Consider the following 21,503-nt stretch of genomic DNA (forward strand, 5'->3'; position numbering starts at 1 on the left):
AAATATACCTCGAGCTCTGTGGTCTTAGGTGACTCACTGAGGGGTTGACCTCTGGGGTCGGGTTCTGAGAGGCTGTTGTGTGGAGTTGGGAATCTATCTTCCCCACCCTCGTGAAGAGGTGGGACGAGTCTTGAGAGAGATTAACGTTGTGGTTGAAGGGGCAGCCTTGTCAATCCAGAGAACTGCTCGAGTGACAAGCACCCGTGAAGATCAGGGCCCTGTTGGGAGCCAAGTCCTTTAAGAAGCTACACTTTCTCCAGAAGACAGTTCTGAGAACCCCTAGAAGAGCTCTGGGAAGGACTTCACTCAAAATGCTCCCAAGGGCTTGCCTACCACTCTTTCCCCATCTCACGTAGGAATGAGTTCCCCAGCCAAGACAGTCTTAAACTGTTCTTTTCTTAATTGAGGTTTAGTTGACGTATAACTGGGTTAGTTTCTCTCTACGACATAGAGTATATGTTGTGGGATGATCACAGTAAGTCCAGTTAACATACATAACATACATAAGTCTAGTTAACATAACAGTCACCATACACAGTTACAGAATACCTTTTCTTGTGATACCTCTCCTCTTAGCAGCTTTCAAACAAGCAATGCAGTATTGTTAACTATGGTCACCATTCTGTATGCTACATCCCCAGGACTTTTATAACTGGAAATCTACCTTCTGATCTATTTCACGCCCCCCACCATGTCCCACCTCTGGAAACCAGCATTCTGATGTCTGTTTCAATGACTTCTGTTTTTTAGATTCCATGTGTATGGATACTTCAGTTGGTAAAGAATCTGCCTGTAATGCAGGAGACCCCGGTCTGATTCCTGGGTCAGGAAGATCCCCTGGAGAAGAGATAGGCTACCCATTCCAGTATTCTTGGATTTCCCTTGGGGCTCAGCTGGTAAAGAATTGGCCTGCAATGCAGGAGACCTGGGTTTGATCCCTGCGTTGGGAAGATCCCCTAGAGAAGGGAAAGGCTACCCATTCCCGTATTCTGGCCTGAAGAATTCCATGGACTGTATAGTCCATAGGGTCACAAAGAGTCAGACACAAATGAGCAACCTTCATTTTGTGTGATCATACAGTACTTGTCTTTCTCTGTCTGACTTATTTCACTTAGCATAATGTCCTTTAGGTTCATCCATGTTGAAAATGGCAAGATTTAATTCTTTCTTATGGCTGAGTGATATTCCATTACATACATAAACCGCATCTTTATCCATTCATCTGTTGATGGACATCTAGGTTGCTTTCATATCTTGACTATTGTAAATAATGCTGCTATGAATGTCAGGGTGCATGTATCTTTTCTAATTAGTGATTTCATTTCCTTTGGATATAGTCCCCGAAGTGGAATTGCTGCATCATATGGTAGTTCTATTTTCCTTAAAAGGAAACTCCATATTATTTTCCATGGTGAATGCACCAATTTATATTCCCACCAACAGGGCCCAAAAGTTCCCCTTCTCCACATCCTCGCCAACACTTAATTCTTGGCTTTTGATGATAGCCTTTCTGACAAGCATGAGATGATGTCTTATTGTAGTTTTGATTTGCATTTTCCTGATGGTGAGTGATACTTAGCATCTTTTTCTGTGTCTGTTGGCTGTCTGTATGTCTTCTTTGGCAAAATGTCTGTTCAGATCCTCAGCCCATTTTTAATCAGATTGCTTGGTTTTTTGCTATTGAGCTGTATGAATTCTTTGTGTAATTTGGGTATTTGCCCCTTATCAGATATATGATTTGTAAGTACTTTCTTCCCTTCAGTAGGCTGCCATTTTGTTTTGTGGGTGGTTTGCTTTGCTACGCGGGGTGAGAACATTTCAAATTGTGACTATTTTGCCAAATTTCCCTACAACTCCAGTGGCAATCAGGTGCCAGCTTCTTGAGCTCTCACCAACACAGCTCTGGTCAGGCTGTTTGCTCTGCCATTCTAGCAGGTAAAAATGATAACTGATAATTTTACTAGGCACCATTCTAATTCATCTTGTATGTGTATGTCTAGGAGTATTTCCTTTTCTGTGAAACATCTGTTCATGTCCCTTGACAATTTTTCTATAAGATTATGGTCATTTTCTTGCTGATTTTTAGGAAACTTTTATATACCAAGGAATTAGCTATTGTGACAGAATATGTTGCAAATTTCCCCCATTTTATTAATATTAGTACATTTTTACTTTACAGTATTTTTTCAATACACAGTTTTACTATTTTAATGTATTCAAATGAATCCAATTTCTCTCTGTCTCTTTTTGTGGCCATACTGCTTGTGGGGGGTCTTAGTTCCTCGACCAGGGATTGAATCCTAGCCATGTCAGTGAAAGCACCAAGTCTTAACCACTGGACCACCAGGGAATTCCCTAAATTTGTCTAATTTATGACAGTTTTTGTACAATTTATCTTACTTGTTGAATGCCGGGTTTTGTGTCATCATTAGAAAGCGTCCCCCACTGAAAGAGTTTTAGAAGTTAGCAAAACAATTTTTTTTAAGATATAGTTTTCATTTTTACATTACTTTCAGTATCCCTGCACATGCTTTGGAATACTCTCAAGGAAAACAAATCATTGTTTTAGGGTGGATTTGATTTTTAGAACAATTTCATAATCGTTGGAGACAAATGGATAATACCATTTTGGGGATAAAATCAAGGATGCAATAAAGTCATGAGGCGATTCCCTAAAGGAATTTTCAGAAAGTGTCCAGAATCATCACAGGTCAGTAATATAAACACTGCATCTCCCAAGGTAAGCACTGTGAGAAGCCACACCTGGATGTGCAATTTCTGGTAAAGCTGATTTTAAATGCCTTGTTTGGAGACCATGAACTGTGAAGAGGGTTCATCCTCATAGAGGAAACTCTTGTTTTCTACCACTCCACTCACCCCTCGATCTGCTGTCAGCGCCTCACGCTGAAACCAGACGTGTGGGCATTTTCCCACCAGGCAGTTCTCCGAGCCCAGCTGGGTGTCCTGCAATTCAACTCTGACACCATCCACCCGGAGACGGCGCCAGACCACGCAGGTAAGGGCTCAGTCCTACACGACCACCCGCCCTTCAGAGGCCCTTCTCAAGTCCAGGTACTTGGGATCAGACCTGTGCTTCCGATTGACCAGCTCTAAGTCAGAGGTCCCTGCAACGCCCCCCTCAGATTCTGTAATTCTCTAGAGAGGCTCACAGAATTCAGGAGAACAGTTTACTCCTTATTGCCAGTTCATCACACAGGATACAAACCAACAGGCAGACGGAAGGGACAGGAGGGGAGGGCATGGGGGAGGGTGAGGAGCGGGTGAGGAGCACCCACGCTCCCTGGGCACACCACCCTCCTGGCACCTCATCACCCTGGGAGCTCTCCGAACCCTGAACTCTGCGGATTTTTATGGAGGCTTCGTTATATGGGTTTGGTTGACTAAGTCACTGATTTCCAGCCCCCATCCCCACCCCAGAGGTTGGGCCTAAAAGAGGCAGACTCCCTGAGCACTCTAATCCTTTGGTTGGTTGCCCCGGCAACCAGCCACCACCCAGATGGTTACCTGGAGGCTTGCCAAAAATCACCTCACTAACCCAAGTTCAAGTATGATTGAAGGGGCTAACAGGACTGAGGATAAGAGACCAAATACAACAAAAGATGCTCCCACTGCTCCTATGCTTATGAACGCCCCAGAGTTTGGGGACCTGTGAGCCAGGAACAGGACGAAGACCAAACATATATTTTGTTCTATAAATCATGACATCACAGTCCTGGAAAGAGGTTTTAGATGGGCGGGGATCCGACAGCCCCGTCTTCAGTACTGTAAGGGTTGGGACTTCCCTGGTGGTTCAATGGTTGGGACTCCATGCTTTCATTGCCCAGGGTGCAAGTTCAGTCCCTGGGTAGGGAACTAGGAGCTGGCAAGCCAAATGGCACAGTCTAAAAAAGTAAATAAAACAACCTGAAAGGTTTATCAGAGCCTGGCCCCGCCTGTGTGGCTCCAGAGGCCAGAATTCAGACTCAGAGAAGCTGGTAATGGGGAAAGATGTCCTGAGAGAAGATGGCTCTTGATTCAAGGTTCAGCATTCATGGGTACCCAAAAAGGGCTCCCTGCTGGGGGATGAGAGGTCAGCTTCGGTTGCCTCCCTGGCTGCTTCATACTTCCCACTTCCTTGGATTCACCTTGAAAATTATGTTGAGTGTGTGGCCAGATAAGCAAACCACATGCTGCGTCCCTTGGTTCTGAGCTACAATAACAACTATGGCCTGTGTTGATGGAGCGCTTACTGGGTGTCAGGCATGGAGCCAACAGTCCATCATGCAGCTCAGGGGCTGGGATGTCTGAGCTGAAGGTCAGTGACAGGAGATGAAGGGGGTCCCTTGCACCCAGGTCTGCAGGCTTCCAAACCCCAAACTGGTGTGCCTCCCAAGTTAAGAGTGTCTCCTGATGAATTTTTCATCACATCAGGCCTTGCATGTAACTATTTATCAAAAGTGGGTTTCCCTGCTGGAGAATCAATCATTATGCTACTCATGAGCATGGAATATTTAGAAAAATAAAGAATCAAGAGAAATTTTTTAAAATTAGCTCCAGGATTTCCCTAGTAGTCCAGTGGTTAAGAATCTGCCTGCCAATGCAGGGGACTCGGGTTTGATCCCTGGTCTGGGAAGATTCCACATGCAGTGGGGCAACTAAGCATGTGAGCCACAATTGCTGAGCCCTCACTCTGCAACTACCGAGTCTGCGCCACAACGAGAGGAGTCACGGCAATAAGAGGCCCATACACCACAAATGGAGAGTGGCCCCCACTCCACAGTTAGAGAAAGCCCGCACACAGCAGTGATGACCCAGGTCTGCCAAATAAAAAAAAAATTTTAAAGAATCACATTAAAAAAAGAAAAGAAAGAAAAAACCCAGCTCCAGGCTTGACTGCCTCTGTCACTTTGGTAGTCCAGATGTCTTGCTTTGCCGCATTATTGACTGGTGGATACAATCGTCTCTTTAAGAGCCTGAGTGCAGCCTGTAAACCTTAGTGTCTGCCTCGGGTGGATGTGGCTAGGAAGCAGACATCTCCAGTATGGCACCCTCTCCGGAAGCTTCTCTGAAGGTCAGGAGGGCGCCAGAGTGGTGCATTTGTGGCATAGAACACAGGCAGTGGGATGGCTCCAAAGATACCTTCCAGGGAGAGAGGTGATCAGCCTATGCAGCTGATGGTTCTCCAGACCCTCTGGAAAGCAGCTCCAGATTGAACGGGTTTGCACAGAAAAATGCTGTAGTTCAGGGCCTGCAGATCCTTGTTCTAAAGCAACAAGGGGAGAGAGGAATGTAAACCAGGCTTTTCAGCTTTCTCTTCTCTTTAGAGAAGAGATTTAAAAGAATTTTTAAAAATGACTCTCCTTGCATTTGGAATATTATTTGGCAGTAAAAATAGCATTATCTATAACATGGATGAACCTTGAAAAAATGAGGCCAAGTGAAAGAAGCTAGACACGAGATCACATAGTGCATGATTCTGTTTACACAAAACGTCCAGAATAAGCAAATCCATAGAGACAGCAAGCAGACAGGGGGTTGCCTAGGGCTCGGGGATGGGGTGAGGGGAGAACTGGGAATGGCTCCTAATTGGTGGGGTACACGGTTTTGGGGGGTTGATGAGAAGGTTCTAAATTTAGGTTATGGTGATGGTTGCATGACTCTAAAATATTAAACACTGTTAAACACTACTGAATCAGGCTCTTTAAGAGGGCAACTTATGGAATATAATTATAAGATGGTATTTAATATACCATATATAATATCTCAATAGTTCAGTGTGCTGAGTGCCCAGTTGCTCAGTCATGTACAACTCTTTGTGACCCTGTGAACTATAGCCCACCAGGCTCCTCTGTCCATGGAATTTTCCAGGCAAGAATACTGGAGTAAGTTGCCATTTCCTCCTCCAGGGCATCTTCCTGACCCAGGGATAGAATTTTAGTCTCTCGTGTCTCCTGCATTGGCAGGAGGGTTCTTTACCACTGCGCCAAAATAGAGCAGTTTGAAAAATGAAGACTAGAACTCTGGGAAGGCAGCTACCTAGAACAGCACATTTCCACTAAACAGTTCCCTCTGTGGTTAACCACATCTTATCATTTTGTTCCAGTCTGAAAGCACAAGGTCCTTTCTTCCTTTTTCAGCTCCTAGGCATTTTTAAAAAAATTGATTTCTCTAAGTTTACTTACTTTTAATTTAATAGACATATAACACTGTATTAGTTCAGTGTGTACAAAGGGGGCTTCCCTAGTGGCTCAGATGGTAAAGAAACTGCCTACAATGCAGGAGACCTGGGTTTGATCCCTGGTCAGGAAGACCCCCTGGAGAAGGAAATAGCAACCCACTCTAGTATTCTTGCCTGGAGAATCCCATGGACAGAGGAGTCTGATGGACTATAGACCACATAGAGTCAGACACGACTAAGCGACTAAACAGCAGTAGAACATCAGTACAAAGTAATGATTCAATACTTGAATATATTGCAAAATGATCACCACATCTCTAGTTACCATCCACCACCTCACATAGTTACAATAGTTTACCCTGGGGTTTCCCTGGTGGTCCAGTGGTTAAGAATCTGCCTTGCAATTCAGGGGACACGGGTTCAGTCCCTGGTCCAGGAAGATCCCACATGCCCCAGAGCAACTAAGCTGGTGAGCTACAACTACTGAAGCCTGCAAGCCTAGAGCCTGTGTTCAGCAACAAGAGAAGCCACCACAAGGAGAAGCCCCCACACGATGACAAAGAGTAGCCATGCTCTCTGCAGCTAGAGAAAGCCCTCCACAAAGACAAAGACCCACCAGTCAAAAGATAAATAAATAAATCTTTTTAAAAATTTATTTTGTTTTCCTTTTGATGACAACTTTAAGATCTACTCTCTTGCATGGGTGCACGCTCAGTTACTCAGTCGTGTCCAACTCTTTGTAACCCTATGGACGGTAGCCCACCAGGCTCCTCTGTCCATGGGATTCTCCAGGCAAGAATACTGGAGTGGGTTGCCATGCCCACCTCCAGGGGATCTTTCCGATAGGGATGGAACCTGAATCTCTGTGTCTCCTGTACTGGCAAGTGGATTCTTTACTACTGAGCTACTTGGGGGAGAAGGGAATGGCAACCCACCCCCGTATTCTTGCCTGGAGAGTCCTAAGGACAGAGGAACCTGGCGGGCCACAGTCCATGGGGTCAGAGATTCGGACACAACTATAGTGACTTTGCACACATGCATGCACCTGGGAAAAGCCAAGATCTACTCTCTCAGCCACTTTCAAATATGCAATGCAACATTAGTTGCTATAGTCCTACTGTATGTTACATTCTCGGGACTGTTTTTTTTTTTAAATTTCTTTCTTTATGGCTGTATCGGGTCTTCATTGCAGCCTGCAGTCTTCTCTCTGGTTGAGACTCATGAGTTTGGTTGCCTTGCAGCATGTGGGAGCTTGTGCAGCCCCGCAGCATGGAAGGTGGGCTCTTAACCACTGGGGAAGTCCGTAAGTTTGCACCTCTTCACCCATCTCACCCACCCTCAATCCCCTACCACTGGTAGCCACCAAATCTGTATCTTTGAGATTGGTTTTTTTTTTGTTAGTTTGCTTTGTTGTTTAGATTTCACATAGTGAATTCGTGTAGTACTTAACATTCTCTGTCTGAGTTATTTCACTTAGCATAACATCTTCCAGGTCCATCTGCGTGGTCAAAAGTGGCAAGAAGATACCTTCTTTTTTCTGACTGAGTAGTATTCCATTGTATACATATACCACATCTTTATTCATTCATCCATCAGTGGATACTTAAGCTGTTTCCATATCTTGGCTATTGTGAATAATGCTGCAATAAACATAGAGATGCATATGTCTTTGAATTAGTGTTTTTGTTTTTCTGGTAAATACTCAGGAGTGGAATTGCTGGCTCAAACAGTAGTTCTATTTTTATTTTTTAAGGCACCTCTATACTGTTTCCCATAGTGGCTACACATTCCCAGCAACAGTACTCAGGTTTTCCTCTTTTCCATATCCTCACCAACACTTCTTTTCATGCACTTGGCCATCTGCATGTCTTCCTTGGGAATCGTCTGTTCAGATTCTTTGCCCATTTTTTTTTCTTTGCCCATTTTTTAATCAAGTTATTTGCTTCATTTTTGTTTCTGTTTTTGCTTTGCTACTGAGTTGTAGGAGTTCTTTATATATTTTTAATATTATCAGATATGTGATTTGCAAGTGTCTTCTTCCATTCAATAGGTTGCATTTTGTTGTTGATGGTTTCCTTTGCTGTGCGGAAGCTTTTCAAAATCTTGTACACTGGAAATTGTAAGACATTGATGAAAGAAATTGAAGAAGACACAAGTAAATGGAAAGGTATTTCACGTTTATGGATTGGAAGAATTAATATTGCTAAAATGTTCATACTATCCAAAGCAATCTAAAGATTCACTGCAATCCCTATCAAAATTCCAATGGTATTTTTCACAGAAATAGAAGATTCCTAAACTTTGTATGGAGACACAAAAGACTCTGAATAGCCAAAGCAATCTTGAGAAAAGACAAAGCCGGAGGTATCGTGAACTATAATAACAATATTATAATAATCAAAATGTTGTGGGATGGGCATAAAAACAGATACATAGATCAATGGACCAGAATAACAAGTCCAAAAATAAATACATGCAATGTGGCCAGTTAATTTACAGCTAAGGAATCAAGAATATACAATGGAAAATGGACAGTCCTTTCAATAAATGGTGCTGGAAAAACTGGAGAGCCAAAAAAAAAAAAAAGAATGAAACTGAACCACAATCTTACACTACACACAAAAATTAACAAAAACTGGATTAAAGACTTGAACTTGAGACCTAGAAGAAAACTCCTAGAAGAAAACATAGGTAGAAACTCACTGACGTCAGTCTTGGCAATTATTTTTTTTTATATGACTCCAAAAGCAAAGGTCATGAAAGCAAAAATAAACAATAAACAGGAAAAAGCTTCTGCACAGCAAACAGAACTAGCAATTATCTGAAAAGGCGACCCCTAGACTTTTTTCAGTCTCCTTGTGGTCTCCCCTCAGGCCTGGGGGCTGAGAAGATCCTCTCACAGTTGGAGTGAGAGGTCAGGTCAGCTCTTTCCTAGTGAAGCCGTGGATCCTGCAGGGGTTGGACTCATGGGGAGGGGCCCTCAGCTGCCCTCCTGAGTCATAAAAGATTGCCTAAAAGAAAGCAGGAGATTTGAAAATCCAGAGAAGAGGGATACTGACCTTACCTCCCCGCCCCCCAAATTTCCTTGTGGAACCAAGGATTCTCTTGTTTTCCCAGTGAGAGTGCCTGGTAGGACTCCACCCAAAGCAAACAGCAGGGCTAAAGGGTTAGCAAAGCAAATAAGGTTTCAGCAAGAAACCTTCCTTCACTTCCCTGTTGGGTGAACTCTTCTCACACAGAACCTAGGCTGGAATTTCTCTGAACTGAATGAATCTCAGAAGAAACTCAGTGTCGCTTCCCAGAGGCCTGGATTTTCAAAAGCTGCCTGTTTGACGGAGCCTGTTTTTGGTACTTAAGCTCTTTCTAGCTTTTACTGCTGACCTAGGGATTTTTTTTTTTTTTTAAGAATATCTTTATTGAGGTATTTTCCCGTAGTAAAATGTACCGGTCTTAAGTATAGAGTTCAAACAATTTTGACAAATACAACCTGTAGCCTACATTAGTCTGTCACCCCAGAAAGTCCCCAGACAATCCCCCTACCCTTGGTCCCTAGGGGACTGTTCTGAATTCCATCCCAACACATTCCTTTTGCCAATTCTGGAACTTCATGTAAATGAAATGGTACAGTGTGTGCTCTTTTGTGTCTGGCCTTCTGTTCGGCATCAAGTTTGTAAGATTCACTGGTGTCGATTCATTCCTTTTTACAGTTGAGTTAATATTTCACTATTTCAATATCCTGTTGACAGTCACATAGGCTATTTCCACTTTGGGGTAGTAGTGATAAGGCTCCTGTGAACCTCCTTGCACTTTTTGTAGGCATACATTTTTTATTTCTCTTGGATGAATACCTAAAAGTGGAATGGTCGGGCCACATGCTAAGTGTCCATCTGACGATTTGATAAGAACCTGCCACACTGTTTCCAGTGTGGCTCTAAAGGTTACTCTCCCTTGAGCCGTATGCTTCAGTCTCTCCATGCTGTTGGTCACTTTCATGTTGAGCATTGTAACAGGTGAGTCCTGGGACCTGCTGGGGTTTTTATGTGTCTCCCTGATATGACCTAGTGAATTTTAAAGAGGCTTCAAGAATCCTGCCCAGGCCAGCCACCTCTCCCACCCAGTGCACCCTGCCTTGCATGCGGCAGGTAGAACCACAGGGATTTGCTCTATCTGGAGTATAATCATGGAGCCTAGCGTGGCAGGCCATACTGGAGACATGGGGCCCTCTCAGAGGAGCACATGTTCTAGGCCAGGGGCAGCACCCTCTGTAAAGGGCAGATTCAGGGCCCACAGCTGACATCAGTCACGATGCTCAGCTCTGTCGTGGACGTGTGAAAGCAGCCTAGACAAAATGCAGAGGAATGAGTGTCACTTTACTTGTAGGCAGTGACGTTTGAATTTCATGTAATTTTCATATGTCATGAAAATTACCCTTCTTTTGATTCGTTTCAATCATTTAAAAATGTAGAAAGTGTTCCTAACTTGAGGGCCATACCAAAACAGGTGGTGGGCCAGCCTGGGCCAAGGGTAGGCAGAGGCAGTGCCCTGAGATGCAGCTTGAAGCCAGGCCGGCAGCCTTCACAGCAAATCTGCCCCACCAGGAAGAGGCTCCCCAAGGGCGAGGGCTGTGGAGGGTGAGAACCAGACCAGGGAGGCATGTGGATGTCGGCTGTGTGTCCTTCACCTCCTCTCACAGCCCCCCAGGCAGACCCCAAGCTCCACCATTTGGGCACTGCTTCTCTCTCTCCACCCCCAGCTCTCTCACTGACCCTGGCTCTGACTGCTTCCACTTTGGCCTGGTCACCTCAGAATGCCTGCCCATTAGCTACAGGGGGGCCTGCCCTCACCTGTTATCTCAACTCCCCCAGTTCAGCCTGGACCTGCTCGGGAGGGACTGAGACTGCTTTAGCAAGATCACCTGGCCAGGGTCATGGTTTGCAGAAGCTGTGCTGAGCTCAACCTTCTGCTGAGGGACTGGCCAGTCCACCTTGTCGGGGGGGATGGTTCTGGGGAGTGTCTGGGAGGCAGGGGAGCCCATGAGGAAACTACCATGGGAATCCTGGCAAGAGGACCCAAAGGAGTAGCTGAGGATGGGTAAAGAGACTAGAAACACTGGGCACAAATGGCTGGAGGCACCAGACTTCCTTTTGGAGGACCAGCTCTAGAGAGAGAGAGAGAGAGTGCCATGGAGACACCCCCCCACCCCGGCTATGTCCATCCCTAAGGCTCAGCACCAGCCTTAGGTCTGCAGTCCCAGAGACTGGCCAGTCCTACACCCTCATGTGAGTGGAGTCCTGAAGTGCTGCCTTCTCTCAGGCAGCATTGTTCCTCTGTGCTGTTGGATGTGGGCCATCGTTCTCACGGCTCTGGGCTATGCAACCATGGGAATATGCCACAATTTATTCAGCAGCCCAGCACTGGTGGACATTTGCGTGGTTTCCAGTTTGGGACTGTTGCGAATATTTGAATGTTACGGGCATTTCTGTACATGCCTTTTGGTCGGCTTAAGCATTCATATCTGTTGGGTATTTTCTTTGGAGTAGTATTGCTGGGTCAGAGGTAGGTGTTTGTTTAGCTTCAGTGAATGCTACCAGTTTTTCCACGTTCCACCTACCTGTCAGGACTCTTGTTGATGCAGAAATCACAGAGGCTAAGATAGGATCAAGGAGGAGCTGCGGGAGCAAGACTGAAGCCAGGGACCGGAAGATGGCCCTGGGGGACAGCAGCGGGTAGTGCTGGTGAGAGTGAGTGAGGGGGTCCCAGCCCAGGACCTGCGGGTAGGAACTAGCCGAGAGGCTTTAGAGAGGGTGAGGAGCAGGAGGAGACGCCGTCTCGGGGGCGTGGACAGGAGAGAGATGCTGGCAGGAATGGGCCACAAGCCCAGGACCTCACGCTCACCTTTGCGCGTGGAGAAACTCAACAGTACTCCTTCCCGCAGGCATAGGTACTCCGCCCCTTCTGCGGCCCCGCCCTCCAGCAGGCCCCGCCCCTCCTGCGGCCCGGCCCCTCCAGCAGGCCCCCGCCCCACCCGCGGCCCCGGCGCTGCGCGCAGTCGCGCCCGCGGCCCCTCCCCTCCTCGCCGGCGCGGCGCACTGCGCAGGCGCGGCCTGGCGGCTGGTGAAGCCGCAGCATCCCTGGCGCGGGCGTGTCCCAGCGGCTCTCTTCGTCCTCCTCCTCCTCGCCGTCCTTCTCGTCCCCATCCTCCCGGGCGGCCGGTGCGATGGCAAAGCCGCTGACGGACGGCGAGAGGCGGAAGCAGATCAGCGTGCGCGGGCTGGCGGGGCTGGGCGACGTGGCAGAGGTGCGGAAGAGCTTCAACCGGCACCTGCATTTCACGCTCGTCAAGGACCGCAATGTCGCCACGCGCCGCGACTACTACCTGGCACTGGCGCACACCGTGCGGGACCACCTGGTGGGCCGCTGGATCCGCACGCAGCAGCGCTACTACGAGCGCGACCCCAAGGTGAGGCGCGCCGGGGAAGAGGGCGCCCGTGGGGAAGACGGCTGCAGGGTGACTCGGACGGGGAAGCGTCCGCCTGCAATGCGGGAGACGCGGGCTCGGTCCCCGGGTGGGGAAGACCCTCTGGAAGAGGGCACGGCAGCCCAGTCCGGTGTTCCTGCCTGGAGAATCCCATGGACACACGAGCCTGGCGGGCTGCGATCCGCGGGGTCGCAGAGTCGGGCATGACTGAGCGAATCTCTGTCTTTGTGTCTGTCCCGGCTGGAGAGAGACCTCGGTGAGGAGGGACCTCCAGGGTCGGGGGAGAGACCCCCAGGTGAGAAGGGACGCCTCTGAGATGGGGAGAAACCCCGCACCCCCAGGTGAGGAGAGAACCCTGGGTAAGGAGAGATCCCTGGGGTGGTGAGAGACTCCCAGGGCGGAGAAGGACCTCTGGTGAGAAAAGACCCCCCCGGGTGAGGAGAGACCCCAGTGAGGAGGGATCGACCACCCTTGAGATGGGGGGGAGACCGTCCCCACCCTCTGCCCCGGGTAAGAGGGGACCCGTGGGTGAGGAGAGATCCCTGGTGAAAAGAGACTGGGTAAGGAGGAACCGCTGGGGTGAAGACACACACACCCGGGTGAGGTGGCCCTGCACACACACACACACACACACACACACACACCCTGGGTAAGGCAGCCCTGCACGCACGTGCGTGCACATGCACACACACACACACCCAGGTGAGGTGGCCCTGCACATGCACACACACACACACACACACCCTGGGTAAGGTGGCCCTGCACGCGCGCACACACACACACACACACACACACACACCTGGGTAAGGTGGCCTTGTACATACACACACACACACCCCCTGGGTGAGGCGGCCCTGCACTTCGCACACACACACACACACACACACACACCCTGGGTGAGGTGGCCCTGCACACAGTTTCGTCTGCACCTGCACACCACACGCTAAGCGCCTGAAGTCGAGCGGGGGGCCTGCTGTCCTGTGGTGGAGTTGGGGTCACTGGGAAGCCTCTGAGACTGAGGCCCTCAGGGATGGGCCCTGCCTTCCAGGAGCACACACCTGCTCTGGAGAACTTGTCTTAGCTGAAGGTTGGTAGACAGTAAGGAACTGTTGATTCTTTTTACATTTCATACAAGCATAGGTTTGTGGTAGATGAGTACAAGGTGCACAAGAGAGAACTTGTTCATCACGTCCATTACTAACCATGTTAAGAATGCAGGTGTATGTCCTGCATCTTCTCCTGTTCTTAAATAAATATGCACACCTTTCAAAAGCATATTGAGTGTACGGTTTTGTGGCTCTTCTGTTTCATTCATCAACATTTGTAACACTTGTAGCTTTTTCAACAGCTTTCCAAGTAAATATGATTCTTCAGTATCATTGATAATTTTCAGTCTGATGCATATGTCATAGGCTTGGCCAGGCCCCTGCTGCCAGTTTTGCTTGCTTGGTTTTTTGGTTTTGTTTCTTGCCTCTTGACCATGGAGCATTTTACCCTTTCTTTTATACTAATGTAGAGTGAAAACTGATGAGGGAAGGACACACCTGTAGACCTAACACCAGTTTGCAAAATTTGATTTGCAGTGGACACCTGGGCACTGGGCAGTTGCTTTGTTGATAGTATTTTTGTAGGGCGTTAAGAAATGTTTAATAATTGCTAAGTCTGAGATCGGTTGCTTTTCCAAGATTTTTCTGGGGCACTCCTTTTTCTAAAAGAGTAGTGGTAAAAAAGACAGTTTTGTTAGAATACTAACCAGCCTCTTGGTGTTTAGTATGCAAAACAGTGAAGTCACACCAAATGGCTAAAACAGGTTATTTCAATGAGGGCTTGGGTCGACTTTGCCAGGGAAGCTGGCCAAGAGGCAGGACTCCCCCAGAATTCCCTGTTGGTGGCAGAGCTCCACTTTGCAATATCATTGTTATTTATGCAGCAGGTGACAAGCGACATCTCTGCCTGCACACTCAAGGGCATTTCCCTGCAGCTGAACCAGAATGTACCACAGCACCCAAGGGACCTGTTAGAGTCTTTATTCTATGTTTAGATCCAAAAAAGACTGGTAATGGCCTCAGGGATTGCGGAAATAACCTTTCCTGAACAGGATTAAATTCCTCTAACAAAACAGGTTTGCTGATCCTCAGTGATGGCTGCGGTGGCCATAGGCATAAACATTCCTCTTTTAAGGAAACCACAGCCTGTAAATGGAAGGTTGTTTGCCTCTCCTGGATAGGAAGGTCCTTTGAAAGTGGAAATTTCTAATTTGACTGCTTCGATCTGTCTGATCCATGTTGAAAATAGGCTCATCATCTCCTTTTCCTGCAAAAGTTACATGTTTGCTTATAAAGCTGGGGTCCCCAACATTTTAGGGACCAGGGTCCGCTTTCATGGAAAACGGTTTTTTCACGGCCCCTGGTGGGGTGGGAGGGGATGGTTTCTGGATGATTCAAGCACGTTACATTTATTGTGCACTTTGTTTCTATTATTATTACATTAGCTCCACCTCAGACCATCAGGCATTAGATCTCAGAGGTTAGGGAACCCTGTTGGAAAGGATAAGAAACCCTGTTTTGTTAGAGGAATTTAATCCTGTTCAGGAAAGGTTACTTCCGCAATCCCTGAGCCCATCACCAGCCTTTTATGGATCTAAACATAGAATAAAGACTCTAACGGGTCCCTACAGTGCTATGGTACATTCTCATTCAGCTGCAGGGAAATGCCCTTGACGTGTGCAGGCAGAGATGTAGCTTGTCACTGCTATAACCTCTGATCCCAGGAGGATCAGAGCATGAGGGAAGGTGGGAGGGCTTTGGCAGCCTGATGATCTGAACAAGAATCAGACTGCTTTTATTTAATATTTTTATTTACTTAAAAACAGTTATGCAGGTCCTTGTGATTATTGGAGACAAAAATTCGAAAACACAGATAAGCCAAAAGGATAACTGTAATCTCACCACCTAGTGATAACAATGTAAATGCTACAGATAGCTTGTGTTCCACATCTCTTTTTCTGGGCAAGTAGAGACACTTGTTTTTATTACACAAAATAGTGCAGTGCCATGCTGCACCTATTGTTTCGTAACTCTTTCAAGCATTCTATTTTTGGTAATAGTAGAAACAATTGAAGCTCAGTGCTCAGAGGAAGAGTTTTCAAATAAGCTGCCTGGCCAAGCAGCAAGTCAAAATATCTGGCTAAAATTTAAGAGGTCTGCACTTGGCAGGACTCAGCGCTTAATTCTAAAGAGGCTCCAAGAGACTGAGGAGATGGGGAGGTCAGGACTCCACTCCAGACTCGGGGACGGAAAAGAACTGGGTGGTAAGGGATGGCTCACACAGATCCAAGCCCCTCAAGGCCTGGCTTTACCACTCAGATTGTTCCACCCTGGGCTGGGGTAGGTTTCTTTCTTGGTCTCAGTTTTTTCATCTTTAAAATGAGGAAGGTCAAGCTAGGTAATCCATTTCTGAGTCCCTTTCCTTTCTAAAATATCATAGTTTTGTGTTTGCCGGTAAAATGTTTCCATTTTACATTGACATTCCATCCAAAAAGAATTTGAGAATGCTTGAGCAAGACATGATACAGGGGCTTCCCTGGCAGTCCAGTGGTTAAGAATTCGCCTGCCAGTGCAAGGGACACAGATTTGATTCCTGGTCTAGGAAGATTCCACATGCTTCTGAGCAGCTAAGCCTGTGTACCACAATTACTGAGCTCGTGTGCAGAAACTGCTGAAGCCCAAGGTCCCTAAAGCCTGTGCTCTACAAGAGAAGCCACTGCAATGAGAAGCCTGAACACCACAACAAAAAAGACCCAGCACAGCTAAAAATAACAAATAATTTTTTTAAAAAGATACAATACAAAAGGCTCAACTTCATAGAAGACCTCAAAGAGAAAGTTGGGGCAAAAGACAGTAAGGGTAGGAAAGTGGATTAAGTTCAGGTGTAAAGTCAGGACACAAAATGCCAACCTAAGTTCTGGCAACCAGAGCATGTGTCAGGTTATGCCCAGTTATGGGAGTCCTCAGTCTCTACTAGAGATTCTAGAATGGGCAAGTGGGAGATTTCTTCCATGGATCTCTAGAGCAGACATTGTACAAGGTGGACAGCTGGACTGATGGCACCCCTGCAGTGGATGGACTGGTCAGTTTCCCATGGCTCCTTCCTCATGAGCTCTTGGCATAACCATCATGGTAGACTAAGAACAGAAGCTCTACCACTGGGCCCAAGCTCTTGTCTTAAATATTTCTAGTAAGATAATCATAAAGAATACAGTCAATCTTATGGTTTTAATGGATTTGGGAATTGAAGGAAGATAATCTAGAGCAGTGTTTTATACCCTTGGCTGCCCACAAGCCCCACTTCTGAACTTCTGTCCTAATAAGGCAGGAGTGGGACCAGCACTGGGATCTTTTTGACCCAGGCAGCGGTTCTGATGTGTTTGCACTCTGTGCTTCTGGTTGTGGCTGTGGTGCTCTGATGTGTTTGCACTCATCTGTGTGAACTTGATCTTGTATCCTGTGGACAAGCCTCCCTGATAGCAGAGAGCTCAGAGTTACTTTCTGTGGCTAGAAGCTGGGGAGGGACAGGCAGTTCGTGTTGCTGATTACCCTGACAGCTTGCAGAGCAGAAGGTCGGGTGAAGCCATTGTCTATGAGATGGGGAAACTCTGTGTGTGTGCCACGATTTCTCATAGAAGGCAGCCTAACCTCTGCTCCTTCGGGCTGTGATGGTTCATTTTCTGTGTCAGCTTGGCTGGGCTGTGGTGCCCAGATATTTGGTCCAGTGTTAATGTGGATGGATGTTTGTTTGAAGGTGTTTTCTGACTAAACGTGAGAGTAATGTTTGGTCAGTGGATTTTGAGGAAAGTGGTATCTTCTGTAATGTAGATGGGCCTCTATTCTCTTGAAGACCTGAACAGAGCAAAGACTGACACCCCATTTAGAGTCCAAATGCCACTCCTCCATACCTCACCTCGCCAGATTTCGGTCTTGGACCTCCGTGATTATGTGACCCAGCTCCTTAAAATAAGTCTCTATGTGTATGTCCTGTAGATTCTGTTTCTCTGGGGAGCCCAAGCTGCTGTGGATGGCAGGCCCTTTGTATCCTTATGAAATGTTGTAACCCATCTCACTTCTGCATCCCAGCCCTTTTTAGATGATTTTTTTAAATTTATTTTTTGACTGCATCACATGACATATGGGATGTTAGACCCCCCACCAGGGATCAAACATTTGTGCCCTACATTGGGAAGGTAGAGTCTGCATCACTGGACACCCAGAGAAATCCTTGATGATTTTTTAAATGTTTATTTTACATGATTTCAGACTTTCAAAAGTTGCAAGAATGATGTAAGACTCCCCATATGCTCTTTATCCGAATTCCCCGTTTTTAACTTGTTTATTATACCCTTCTCTCTTTATACATAACATTTTTTTTTCCTGTGAACCATTTGAAAGTAAGTTTTAGACTTGATAACCAACACTTTCCCTCTAAAAACTCAAATATGTGATTGGAAAAAATCAGGAAGACTCCCTTATATTAGCAGAGGACTTAGAAAAAACTTGGGGTGTTCACACCATCACAGTGTTGTCACCTGCAGACCTTACTTGGCTTTGTTGGTTGTCCCACTGATAAGAAATACAAGTGAGAAGACTGAGAGGACTTTATGCATCTTTTCAGATACACTGCCTTCCCCACTCTACCCCCACCCCCTCATTAAGCGGAGCAGGCTCTAACCCATATGGAATCCCATATATTTTAAGACACAAAGCAGGTAAACAGCAGGCAATAGATGGTTAGCTTTTTCTACCTTATAGAGAAGGGGGTTCTTAGACTATGGCAAAAGGGCAGGAGAAATGAATACAGAAATTTAGAAAGGTGATTGGATGACAGAAAGGTTTCACTAGATCTTCTGGAGTGGGAATTACATATAATTTCGGTTTTAGCTGAGTGTCTTTTCTCAGCCTTGAAACATCACTACAAGGTGAAAGTAGCTCTGTTTACCGGGCTTTCCAGGTGTCGCTAATGGTAAAGAACCTGCCTGCCAGTGCAGGAGACATAAGAGACGTGGGTTTGATTCCTGGGTCGGGAAGATTCCCTGGAGGAGGGCATTTCAACCCACTCCGGTATTCATGCCTGGAGAATCCTATGGACAGAGGAGCCATAGGGTCGCAAAGAGTCGGACACGACTAAAGTGACTTAGCAGGCACGCACAGCTCTGTTCACAACACTGAGTCATAAGCTGAGTCACAGGTGGAGCTTGACGTGGTCCAGATCACTTAATATAAATTGATCAGGCTCTGGCTATCAGTCAGTGACCAGGAGGCCTCCTTGACTGTCTGGCTCTGGGATGGGCCAAGTGGACACTTTGTAGGTAGGGCCTAGCAGCATGTGAGGTGGACGGCCCAGGACTATAAAATTGACATCATGGAGTGCAAAGTGAATCTGTTCCCTGCAGAACTAAATGATCTCTAAGATCCCTGCAAGTTCTCATATCCTGTAATTTTATCCTATTTTACATTTCCCAGATTTATTTTGAGCAAACAGACCTGCATTCTAATCCTAGGTAACAGTACCTAAAGTAAAAAAAAAAAAAAAGAAAGAAATTTGTGGTCTACATTGAGACACAGCCTGCCAGCTAGGGGAAACCAAGATTCCTTGGGATTGCACTCCAAAGGAGCGTGCTGAGTGTGACTTTGTAGGTTGGGCCTAAGACGTCTGGTAGATACCACCCTTCCTCCTCCTGCGAGCAGAGTTGTGGTTTTATATAGAAAGCCGTTTCCTCCAGAAAGCCCCTGGGACGCAGTGGTGTGGACGTGGAGATGTGCTCAGGTCAGGAGTGAGCCTCAGCTCTCTGGCCAGTTGGGGGGCTACCCCCCTCCACAGCAGCTCTCCTCTTGCAGTGGGATAACAAACACGAGGGGGCCTCGGTGGCTTTGGAGAGGCCGGGGTGGGGGGGCCCACCGGAGCTGACCTGTGTGTTGGGTCAGTGATCAGTGTCCCTGTGTCATGTCAGGGCCAGTTCTGTCTGGTAGGAGCCTCTCTGCACTGGGAGAGGGCAGCTGGTGAGTTAAGATGACAGGAGACTGTGCGGCTGCATGTTCCTGGCACAGATAGAATCGGGTTCTTGGTGGTGGAGAAGTGGATTGCCCCAGTTTGCACCCAGCTTCATTGCCCTGAGTGTTGAGAAAGTTCTTTGTTTCTTCTCCTGCAGAGCGTTCAGACCCTGCTGTTAAACAAGGGCTCTAAACACACTTCTAGGAGAGGGAGAAGAAAGCCCAGTTCTATTATTATTAATCTCAGTTCTATAGAGAGCAAAATGAGGCTGTACCTATTTACATTAAGCTCCATGTTCATAGAATTCATTAACTCCTAAGACTCTTTGTGAAGTTACTCCATGGTGTCCGACTCTTTGCGACCCCATGGACTGTAGCCTGCTAGGCTACTCCGTCCATGGAATTTTCCAGGCAAGAGTACTGGAGTGGGTTGCCATTTCCTTCTCCAGGGGATCTTCCCAACCCAGGGATTGAACCCGGGTCTCCCACATTGCAGGCAGATGCTTTACCATCTGATCCACCAGGGAATCCCCCTAAGACCCTTTAGCAGATTAATATGCTATATAATATTTGCATTGATCATGTTTTCATCTGTTTTTGTCGAAGAGCTTTGTTGATGCTTTTCTCTGATGTTACCTGTTGGGGTGGGCTCAGCATGTAATAAATAAAGCCAATTGACAAAAAAAATCAAGCCTGCCTCTAGGCCATATAACACTTGTTACAGCCGTATTGCAAAGAATGAATGCAGCCAAAAGGTTCAGTGACCTAGTTCAACCCTGGAGATGACCCCCCAGAGGTGTGTGGCAAGGTTAAGGGGTTCCTGCTGTTCTCTGGCTCCAGGAGATGAGTGTCTGGTCCTCAGTCAGCACCCCTGAGCTGGGAGGCCCTTTCCAGGGTTGCAAAGATGGTGCCAGGACACTGGGCCGGGCCTGGAGGGCTGTGGGCTCACAGCAGCAGAGTTTGGGGCCAGCAAGTATTGGCCCTTTGCAGGTGAGCACCCAGGCTTTTTCTTGGACCAAGCCTGTGCCCTCAGCTGTTTTTTGTTTGTTTTTTCCAGAATTACCACCCTGTTCTACAGGTTCCACACCCCTCCCCGAAAATCTGGCCTGGTGAGGGGCCCAGCATTGCTGAGTCCAGGGTGGACATGGTGCTCTCAGGGACATAAAGGGACCAGGTCACCCCATCTGCCGGGGAAGGAGCCAGGATGGGACCCAGTCTGTGTGGTTCAAATGCCATCGACCAGCTTCTCAAGAGCCTTCAGTTTTGATGGTTTCACGCCAGACTATCTTAAGGAAACTGGGGAAAGCAAAATCAACATGTGTGGTGAAGTTATAAAAGTACTCCTCACACAGGCAAAAACAGCAGCAGAAAATAAGGCACCGCCCCTGAGACCAGAGCTCCGGCCAGGCGGGGCCTTCAGAGGTGCCTGGCACAGGGCTGACCCTGGTCGGTCCCTTCTGAGTGGGGACAGTGCTTGGGGGGCCCCAGTCCCATGGGTCCCTGCTGTCCTCTTGTGCAGGGGGCCACAGGAGATTCTCCCCGGCCTGTTTGCAGAACTAAGTACACTGCTGAACCCTGGGCACCTGTGTTCAACTTGGGAGGAAAGTGGAAGAGATTCAAAGATTTTAAGGCTGATTGCAATGTTTTATGCCTCAGCACCCATCTCTTAGGAAAAGAGATAATCAAGCTATTTTCCTAGTGCTAGTTAAAAGTTGGAAAGATCAAACTACAACTTTAAAAATACATATTTGTATGAATAGTTACAGGCAAAACGAAAACATCTCAACCATATCCCTGACCTGCC

The 21,503-nt window shown here is 47.1% G+C and overlaps 1 protein-coding gene and 1 long non-coding RNA gene across 2 annotated transcripts in view; both read left to right on the top strand.

Annotated features, from left to right (window-relative positions):
- The first annotated feature begins 12,253 nt into the window (after positions 1 to 12,253).
- Positions 12,254 to 21,503, top strand: part of PYGB (glycogen phosphorylase B) — a 34,625-nt gene continuing 25,375 nt past the window's right edge. The window contains exon 1 of the mRNA XM_020878033.2: positions 12,254 to 12,638. Coding sequence (XP_020733692.1) covers positions 12,396 to 12,638 — 243 coding nt within the window. The 5' untranslated portion in view covers positions 12,254 to 12,395. The remainder of the gene's footprint in view (positions 12,639 to 21,503) is intronic.
- LOC139036657 (uncharacterized) lies at positions 12,662 to 13,931 on the top strand. The gene is made up of 2 exons (XR_011489493.1): positions 12,662 to 13,260; positions 13,558 to 13,931. It is a non-coding gene; the product is annotated as an uncharacterized lncRNA (long non-coding RNA).

Source organism: Odocoileus virginianus, chromosome 9, assembly GCF_023699985.2.
Source record: "Odocoileus virginianus isolate 20LAN1187 ecotype Illinois chromosome 9, Ovbor_1.2, whole genome shotgun sequence".
Classification (NCBI taxonomy): Eukaryota; Metazoa; Chordata; class Mammalia; order Artiodactyla; family Cervidae; genus Odocoileus; species Odocoileus virginianus.